Source organism: Grammomys surdaster, unplaced genomic scaffold (assembly GCF_004785775.1).
Source record: "Grammomys surdaster isolate TR1022 unplaced genomic scaffold, NIH_TR_1.0 199, whole genome shotgun sequence".
NCBI classification, from domain to species: Eukaryota; Metazoa; Chordata; class Mammalia; order Rodentia; family Muridae; genus Grammomys; species Grammomys surdaster.
The window spans coordinates 3,997,894-4,008,354 of NW_021604644.1; the positions used below are offsets into that span (position 1 = coordinate 3,997,894).

General features: G+C 44.8%; 1 protein-coding gene across 1 annotated transcript in view; it reads right to left on the reverse strand.

Annotated features, from left to right (window-relative positions):
• The window catches only part of Frmpd1 (FERM and PDZ domain containing 1), a 164,816-nt gene that overhangs the window by 54,008 nt on the left and 100,347 nt on the right, over positions 1 to 10,461 (reverse strand). The window contains exon 3 of the mRNA XM_028770261.1: positions 4,495 to 4,599. Within this exon, the coding sequence (XP_028626094.1) occupies positions 4,495 to 4,595 (101 nt within the window). The 5' untranslated portion in view covers positions 4,596 to 4,599. The remainder of the gene's footprint in view (positions 1 to 4,494; positions 4,600 to 10,461) is intronic.

A 10,461-nucleotide genomic window follows, 5' to 3' on the forward strand; every position in this document is an offset into this window, starting at 1 on the left:
AAAGAAAGAAAGAAAGAAAGAAAGAAAGAAAGAAAGAAAGAAAGAAAGAAAGAAAGTGAGAGAGTGTTACTCTGCACATGTGACCAAAAGGCATCTCTCTGGAGTCAGTGCTCTCCTTTCAACTTCATAAGGATTCTAGGGATGAAATTCAGGTTTCTGTATTCATGTGGCAAAACCACTAAACTGTCTCACAAGTTTGGAAAATTTAAAAACTCCCAAATCCTGTCTCAAAAGTCAGAAAAAAACAAAAACAAACCAAAACCAAGCACACACCCCCCCCCCCAATCCTTAAATGTACTTAAGCCAGGTATAGTGATATATGACACTTGCATTGAATCCTAGCCCTCAGGAGGCAGGCAGGCCTCTGTGAGTTCAAAGCCAGTCTAGTTTACATAGCAAGTTCCAGGCCAACTAAAACTAAGGAGTAAAAGACCCTTTCTCAAAATAAATTAATTAAATGTATTGAGCATGTATTACACAGTACACACTCTGCTATGGCTGAAGTCACTCTGTAAAACAATACACTTGGTCCTGGTCTCATATATGACGGGAGGGGAGAAGGGCTGCATGATAACTGGGTAGGGAGGGTGGCAACGAACAATCGCAGAAGGTTCTAGGTCGTCCTGAAGTGTGAGGAGTGGGTGAGCAGTTGTAGGGAGCAATGGGAGGGTGGCTCACACCTCAGGGGGAGCTCTGGACATTCTGGAACACCCACACAGGGGAGAGAGTTAACTGAGGTAATAAAAAAATGACTAGAGTATTTCCAGGGGCACAGAGGCAGCTGGACCTGAGGTATGGCTGAAGGTAGGAAGTGCCAATGGACTGGGTGCATTAGGAGGATGTGGTGACAGATGGACTTTTCACCTGAAGGGCACAGGGTTAGAGGTGAGAAGAAATTTGAAGAATATATGAATTGTTCTGGAAACAGACACAGAAATGGTGTCGTCAGTGGCTGAAGCGGGGACCCTTCTTTTCTTTCTTTTTAGTTTCCATTCAATAAACAGAAAAAAAAAGAGAGGTGGAGAGAGGGACAGAGACAGAGACAGACAGATGGGCTCTCTAGATGCACAGAAAGATGTTCAATATAATTTTGTCTAGTTGGGAGAGTGCAGATCAAAACCACAAGACAGAGTTGGGAATGATGACCCCACCAGTTGTCATCTCAGCAGGACACGGAAGGGTTTTCTGCTTTGTTTTGTTTCTGAGACTCAGTTTCATCCCAGACTGGCCTGTAGATCAGACTGGCCTGTAGACCAGGCTGGCCTCAGAAAGCTTCTCCCACCTCTGCTTTCTGACTGCTGGGATTAAAGGTACGCAGATGTACCATGACTCCTAAGGATTGTCTTAACTGGGTTTCTTGAGGTGACATCGTTATATAGGATGGCTCCTAGATATGTGTGTGTGTGTGTGTGTATGTGTGTGACAGAGACAGAGAGACACAGAGACACAGAGATAGAGAGAGAGACAGAGACAGAGAGAGAAAGAGGGAGGGAGGGATAGAGAGAGAGACAGAGGGAGAGAGAGACAGAGAGAGAGACAGAGAGACAGAGACACACACACACAGAGAAAGAGAGAGAGAGAGAGAGAGAAAGAGAGACAGAGACAGAGACAGAGACAGAGAACTGAGCACCACCCTTCTCTGCCTGAGGAAGCAACGTGAATGGCTACTTCAAATTCCTGCTGACCCCACCTCCTCCACATAATGGACTGTGCCTGAACAGTGAACTAAAATAACCTTTTTGGTTTTTCCCTTGAGGTATTTTGAATCATAGGTATTTTTTATCATAGCAACAAAAACAGAACTAAGTCAGGGACACATGCCTGTAATTCCGGCTCTCAAAAGGCAGACTTAGGAAGGTGAGAAATTTAAGGCCATCTGAAGCTACACAAGCCCAAGTGAGCTCAAGTGAGCCCAAGGCTACGGGCTACACAAAGCCCTGTCTGAAAAGCCAAGCAACCAAAACGTATGAACAAAATAAAAAAGTAAATCAACATGAAAGACACCAGGAAGGCCACTATCAAAAAGATGAATAACAACAAGTCTTGGGAAAAAACTGAAACCCTCACACCGAAAACAGTACAGTGACTTCACACAAGGGCCTAGCAGTTCTTCCAGAAGATTAAACAGTTACCACATGACCTAGCTACTACCCTCCAAAATGCTTTATGCAAATGTTCACATAATTCATAATATTCAGAAAATGAAAACCACCCAAATGTTTGTATCACTCAACATCAGCTGATGAATAGACAAAATATTCAACAGTGGGAGATTATTTGGAGGTGAAAGGGTAGGACATACTGATTCATGCTATCATGCCACAGATTTGAACATACTATGTTAAGTGGAAGAAGCCATGCACAATGTTCCTCAAATGAATGGCTCCATTTATGAGGAATATCTAAACAAGCATATCTATGGAGGTGGAAAGCAGCTGGGGCTAGTGAGGAGCAGCTGCAAAATGAATGCTGGTGCTGAGGAGGAGGGATGAGGGGAGGGGGATGGTGGAGTTTCACAGTAGGTGATGAAGAGGGATATGGAGAGAGAACTTTCTAGAGGTTGGTTGTGTTCCATGTACACTTAAGAAAGAAGTAGGAGGTTATAAGCTCCAAATCAAAGACTCGTGCAATGCCAAGTTAAATGGGTCTTTCTTCTACAGGAACTGTCAATCTTTAATCGATATTACAAGCTTACTATACATAATGAACAAGGTAGGTGGGAAGGACTGTGTCCTAGGGTTACTACTACAATGATGTAACATCATGACCAGAAGCAAATTGGGGAGGAAAGGGTTTATTTGACTATGCTTTCTTTCTTTTTTTTTTTTTTTTTTGTTTGTTTGTTTGGTTGGTTGGTTTTTCGAGACAGGATTTCTCTGTGTAGCGCTGGCTGTCCTGGAACTCACTCTGTGGACCAGGCTAGCCTCGAACTCTCGAACTCAGAAATCCGCCTGCCTCTGCCTCCCAAGTGCTGGGATTAAAGGTGTGCGCCACCACCGCCCGGCTTGACTATGCTTTCATATCACTGTTCTTATAGGACCCAGGACCACCAGCCCAGCCCCAGCCAGAACCCACCTACCACCCACAATGGGCTGGGTCCTCCACCAATCACTAATTAAGAAAATGCCCTACAGGCTTGCCTACAGCCCCATCCTATGGAGGCATTTAACTGAGGTTCCCTCCTCTCTGATGACTTCAGCTTGTGTCCAGTTGACATAAAGCTAGCCAGCACAGAGTGGGATACAGTCAGAAAGCCTGTATCTCACCACAGAACCTGTGGAGTAGAATCTCACAGGGTTAGGATCACAGAACCTCCCCTGGGAAACAATTCTCTCATTCATTAGTCAAGCACTCTCTTGGCTACCTGCAATGCTCCTGTGACTCAGCCACCTCTGGGCTACAGACACAGGGCTAGCAATTTTGCTGGTCTCACAGGAGGCTGAGCCATAAGGAATGTGCTCAGTGGGTTCCACACCAGGTGGAGCCCAATGTCCATGGGGCAGTTTATTTTATGGGAACACTGAGATGTTCATTCTCACCGAGGCCTGGGTGCTTCTTCACAGAAGTCCCAGCACTTCAGCCAAGTCTTCCTGTGCATGTGCCACCACAGTTGGCTTTTTTTTTTTTAAGATGACTCCAGTTCCAAGGGATCTGACCAGGCTCCTTTCTGGCTGCTGAGGGCACTGCACACACATGGTACAGACATACATGCAGGCAAACCACCCACACATTTACAAAATGGAGGCCATCAAAGGTCTCTGAATAAGGGAGAGAGTGATCTTAAACGAGTCATTCTGAGCCTCATGTTTTGTCTGCCTCTACAGGCCTTCTCACACCTCCAGAGTGAGGCTCAGTGAACCTGAGCTCAGGCAGCGGTGGTAGCAAGTTTGTCAGTCGACAGCAGAACAGCTGTCCTGGCTCCTTCAGGGGGATGTGTCTCAGTAACACCTGGCACCTGCCACTTCAACTCTGTGGCAGGACCAGATGGGAAGATCCCAGGCGAAAACAAAGGCTTTATAATTTTACTTTTAAGTTCTCTTGTAGCAGCCACATCAGTTCTGTATTTGATAACATCTTTGTTTAGAAAGAAATAGGGACTATGGGAAAGAAACAGCTCCAGGAAACAAGGACATAGAAAGAATATAAACTCTTACATTAAGTGTCCAGAAAGTGCATATGACATGTGTATAGCATGGGGATGACTATGTGAACATTGTGTGTGTGTGTGTGTGTGTGTGTGTGTGTGTGTGTGTGTGAGAGAGAGAGAGAGAGAGAGAGAGAGAGAGAGAGAGAGAGAAAGCGTTTGGGGTGAGTGTGATTGTGTATGTGTGGGGGAAGGGCATAAGAAAAGACATTCCACTCAATCTGCTCTATGGCAGCTGATCAAAGCCTGCCAGGGACAGGAAGCCCCAGGTCCTTCCAGGACAAGCAATTTCTCCCACAGGGATACCAAACCCCTACCAATATGACCCTCTGTCAGCACAGGAGCCTTACCGGGCTGAGCTGTCCCGGGATCGCCGAAGCCACCTTGCCACCATCTGCTCTATTCTGTGTGCTTTCCGAGTCTGGGATAAACTGCCCGCCAGCTCTTCCATTTACCTACATGGAATGAAGGAAAGAAGGATGTTCTTAGAAGATGAACCCAACCCTGTAATGAGGACTCTGCCACATCCCCGCCCGCACATCTGAAGACCCACTGAGCAAATAACTAGTTCCCCTGCTAGCTGAGCTCTTCACAGTCCACAGAACAAACACTTCAGCATCCTTGCCTGAAGAGAACAGGCTTGTGGTAAACAGAATGCCTTTGTGTCTCACACAGAAAGATGAGGGAATTTTTAAAAGGTAAGGTTTCACAATTGAGTTGCCACCATGACCTGCTAGCATGTGGCAGCATTTTTGTCTGGATTTTTTTTTTTTTTTGCTTGTTTTTGTTACTTTGAGATAAGGTTTTACTATGTACCCAAGTCGGTCTTGAACTCATGAACCTCCTGCCTCGGTCTCCAAGTGCACGATGACAGCTGACATGAGTTCCTTTCTTTCTTTTTTTGACATTTATTTGTTTCATCTTTTCTGTAGTATATTTTGCGTTCCTGTGTGTACTCAATACACGCATGCCTTTGTGCCTGCAGAGGCCAGAAGAGTGTTGGACTCACTGAACTGGAGATGGAGAAGGCTGTGAGCTGCCACGTGGGTGCTGGGAAACAAACCCAGGTCCTCTGGAGGAGCTGCCAGTGTCATCGAGACACCTCTCAGGCCCATGACAGCACTTTTACGCCTATGACTGGGCACATTCTTCTGAGTGCTGTCGTCGCTCAATGATTTATGTTTAAGTTTTAAATAGATAATTGGTCTGCATAACTCCTTACCACCCCATAAAAGAAGAGATATTGGAATTGTACTGTGAGCTAAAAATTGTGTGACAATATGGGGAGGGACGTAGCTCAGCGGGTAGACTGCTCGCTTAGCATTCAAGAAGCGTTTAACTCCAAAGCCCTCATCAATGGGGCATGATGGTACAATCCTGTAATCCCAGGAATCAGGGTAGAGGCAGGGAGAGCAGAAACAGGTTATCTTCAACTATATGGCAAATTTCTAAGACCCTGTCTTGGAAAAAAAATTATGAAGATGGCAACCCCAAGTATTCTTTTTTTGTTGTTTGTTTGTTTGTTTGTTTTTGGTTTTTTTGAGACAGGGTTTCTCTGTATATCTCTGGCTGTCCTGGAACTCACTCAGTAGACCAGGCTGGCCTTGAACTCAGAAATCCACCTGCCTCTGCCTCCTAAGTGCTGGGATTAAAGGCGTGCACAACCACCGCCCAGCTAACCCCAAGTATTCTTACCATGGTAAAATCAAATACCTATTCAGTGAGTGGTCCCTCCACCCAGATCTCAACCCATACTATTCTCTCTCCCGTTTCTTTATGGCTGTGCAAGTAAATACAAACAAAGATGTCTTAGTTCTTTTTCTTGCAAAGGGTAACACACCACACGAATTGTTCAATTGGCATCAGGCTTTTTTCTCTTCTCCATGAGTATGTATCTTGCTATCTTTCTACATCAGAACATAGAGTCATTCTTCACTCTTTTTGACAACTGATTGTTTCACTGTATCGACTGTACTGTAATTTAAAAAGGAGCCCTCTGCTGATAAACACTTGGGTTAGTGCCAGTCTTTCGCTATTATAAACAATACTCAGTGAGTTACATAGTGCATACATCATTTCTGCAGGCATGCAGTTATATATCTGGATAAGATTTCCCATTGATAGGTCAAAAGTCACGTGCATTTGTGCTTTGATAAATGTTGCCATGTCACCAAGAAAAGAGATATGTGTTTGAAGATTAATGCTTCATAAATCAATATATATTGACATTTCTATTGTCTAATCTACTTCATATTTTAAAAACACTGGTCTCAATTCACCAAAGTAATCTCATGATAACCCAATAAATAACTACACAAAATGAAAATACAACAATTGAGAATTAAATTGGATACAAAGCAAATAAAAATGAATCATAAAAGATTATGCTCTTTAAACACTACAAAATTGCTCGAGAAAACCTATAAGATAAGGAGAATTATTAAGATTTTTTTTTTAAAAAAGCCATCTGAGATAACAACAGAAAGATCAGGAAATCTAAAAAGCCAGTTACCACACAGATTTTTTTAAGGAACACCACTGCCCCCTCCATTCCCGAAACAGACAGTTCAAAGGTGAGTTTTTACAATCTGTAAGACGAGCTTCATCCTAGTGAATTACTTTAGTCTTGTTTAACGTTCTACTTTGAGAACTGAGGATGCAGTGCAATCAGTAGAGGGCTGGCCTAGCATACACAAGGCCTTGGCACATAACCCAGGTGCGGTGGCACATGCCTAGAATCCTAAGTTCAAGTTCAAAACCATCCTCCACTACGAAGTAAGTTTAAGGCCAAGCAGGGTGATGTGACACTCTGTCTCAAAATGCATGCACACGCGCACACACACACCAAACAGAAACCTCACTTTTTATTTAGGAGTAATCTGGGAAGTATAAAATGTTGCAAAGATAACACAGAATTGCCATCTTCCCTGAAGTCAGCTTTCTGGAAAATAACATCTTACATAACCCTTAATTTTTTTTTTTCAAAATTAAGGCATTAACATCAGCACAATACTATTAACCAAACTGCAAATTGCAGGCAATATTAAAATCTCATCATCAGTTTCTCCAATGTTCCTTTTCTAGGCCAGGGTCCACTGCAGGGTACGATTTGTGTTTAGCTGTTTTGATTTTTCCCCAATGCTATTTCTGCTGTTCTAGAGCATAAGGAGGGAAGTTTCTGCTTGTTAGGGCCAACATAATACAAACATCAGTTTAGGGCCAACATAATACAAACATCGGTTCAGACACAGATGGTTCAGTGAGGTAAAAGTGTAGCCTTCCCTGTGACTAATGAAAAGTGAATACTCTTAAAAATAATAATCAGGTCTGGGCAGTGGTGGCACATGCCTTTAATCCCAGCACTTGGGAGGCAGAAGCAGGCATGTCTCTGTGAGTTTGAGGCCAGCCTGGTCTACAGAGCAAGTTCCAGGACAGCCAAGGCTATACAGGGAAGCCATGTCACAAAAAAACCAATAACAACAACAATAAACAACAACAGTGGTGAATTACTCATAGGTACAGGGACAGAGGATTTCCAAGGCACATCCAAATGAGCACAGGATATCCAAACCAAATAACTGAAAACCTGGAGGCGTATCCTTTTTTTTGTTTTCAAGACAGGGTTTCTCTGTGTAGCATTGGCTGTCCTGGAACTCACTCTGTAGACCAGGCTGGCCTCGAACTCAGAAATCCGCCTGCCTCTGCCTCCCAAGTGCTGGGATTAAAGGCGTGCGCCACCACCGCCCAGCAGTATCCTTTTTAATAAATGGAGCAAATAACAAATTAATGGACAAAGGTGAGCACGGACAGCCACAGCTTCCGGTGACACACCAGCTGAGACGCAATACTGGAAGTGAACAGATTTGACACCTGGTCACCACAACCACCTTCAACTCTGCCAAAATGGATATGGTTGCCATCAGTGACCCCTACATTGACCTCAACTACATGTTCCACAGAACAGTCAAGACTGAGAACGGGAGACTTGTCACCAATGGGAGGGTCATCAGCCTCCAGGAGCAAGATCCTTACAACATCAAATGGGGTGATGGTGCACAGTTCACTGGTGTCGTTGATACCACAGAGAAGGCTGTGGTCTTCCTGAAGGGCAGAGACAAACAGGTCACCCTCTCTGCCCCTTCTGCCGAGGCCCACACATTTGTGCTGGTTGTGAAGCATCAGAAGTACATCTCACTCAAGACTCAGCAAAGCTTTCTCCTGCATCACCTAAACAACCAGGCAAGGTCATCCAAGGCCTCAGTGTTGTCAGGGGGCTCATGAACACATCACCCTGTGCTTGGCCCCTCTGGGAAACGGGCATGATGGCTGCAGGGCTGCACAGATCACCATCCCCCTGTACAGCTTGCTAAAGCTGTGGACAAGGTCATTCTAGAGCTGACCAGGAAGCTCAGTGGCACGGCCTTCTCTAAATCCACCCCGCTGCCTAGAGAAAGCCCCCTAATACCGTGTCATGGAGGAGGTGAAGGGCGCATCTGAAGGCCTCTGAGGAGCACCTTGGGTTACACTAAGGACCAGGTTATCTCCTGCAGCTTTAACAGAGGCATCCATCTTCCACCTCTGATGCTGGGGCTAGCAACCTTGGCTACCACTCTGTCAAGCTCATTTCCTGGCATAACACAAATTTGGCTACAGCAACAGTTTGGTGGACTCATGGTCCATATGGCCTCCAAGAGTGAGAAGTCTTGGACCATCAACTCCAACAGTAACGCGAGGACAAGAGCCACCGCCCACACTCGGCTCCAACACACTGAGTATCTTCTTTCAACGTTTCCACACCAGACCCCCAGAGGAAGGGGAGGGGATTAGGGAGTCTTATCAGAAAACAAGAGTGAACCCTTGGAAATTAAAAGACTGCTGGAATAAATTCAATAACATTTTAAAGTACAAAGTCTGTGGAGTGTCCTAGAGTAACCAAGGAGCTGGGTGGCAGGGTGGCTCAGTGGGCAAAGTACTTGCCATAAAGTATGCAGACAAAGTTTCGATCCCTAAACTCCATGTGACTGGTGGTGTGGCAGCCTGCCTATAATGCCAGCCTTGGAGGGCAGAGATGGGGTCAGTGGTGTAAGCTGGCTAGTTACACTAACCATTCTGGTGAGCTTCAACAGAGAGTTTATGTCTCAATGAAAAGATGAAAGTAATGAAGACTGATATCAACACACACCCAAACACACGTACACATACCCACACACCCCTACATGCACCCTTTACACCCCTACACACACAAACCTACATATATCCCTACACACACACACCTACGCACACTCCGATAAACACCCCTACACACACACACCCATACCTACACACATGCCCTCACACTCAAAAACATCACACACAGACAATTACAAAAAAAATAACAACGAACAAAAGAGAAAGTGACCAAATACCACAGGCCAAGAAACATAGTTAAATGGACCATGTCAAGCAATAATATTCACATAGGGAAGGTTCTGGAGGCTGGAAACAGCCTGAGGTGTTTGAATGAGAAGGACCCCCCATCCGTCGTGGGTTCATACTTTAATGTTGCTCATCAGGGAGTGGCACTACTTGAGAGGTAGTGCCTACTACCTCTTTTCTGTTTCTAATTTTTAAATTTTTTTTGCCTGGCATAGTTGTAAGTGCCTTTATTTCTAGCACTTGGAGGCAGAGGCAGGTGGATCTCTGAGTCAGCCTGATCTACATAGTGAGTTCCAGGCCAGCCAGGGCTACAACTACAACAGGTTACTTCCTACAACAAGGTGTGGCCTTGTTGGAGGAAGTGAGTCAGTGGGGATGGGCTTTGACATCTCAGAAGCTCAAGCCAGGTCAAGTCTCTCTGACTCTTCCTTCTGCCTGCGGATGAAGATGGAGACCTCTCCGTTACCTCTTCACACCACATCTGTCTGTACGCCACTGTGCTTCCCCTTCATGACTATAAAGGATTAAACCTCGGAAACGGTAAGGCAGCCCCCAATTAAACACATGCCGTTGTCATGGAGCCTTTGCACAGCAATACAACAATGACCAAGACAGTACCAAACCATTCAATAAAGTTTTTCCCAAAGAAACAAAATGTCCAGATTGAGAATATCTACCAAAGCAAGGGAGCTGATCATGCCTGTGACCTCGGCTAATGGGCAGGCAGAGGCAAGAGGGGCATGGGTTGTAGGCCAGCCTCATCTACACAGTGCGAACCTCTTCCCCACCTCACCCACAGACCAATCAATCCTGTACAATGAATAACAAAAAAGAGGGAACAACACTATGTATTTTATTTTATTTTATTTTATTTTATTTTATTTTATTTTATTTTATTTTAT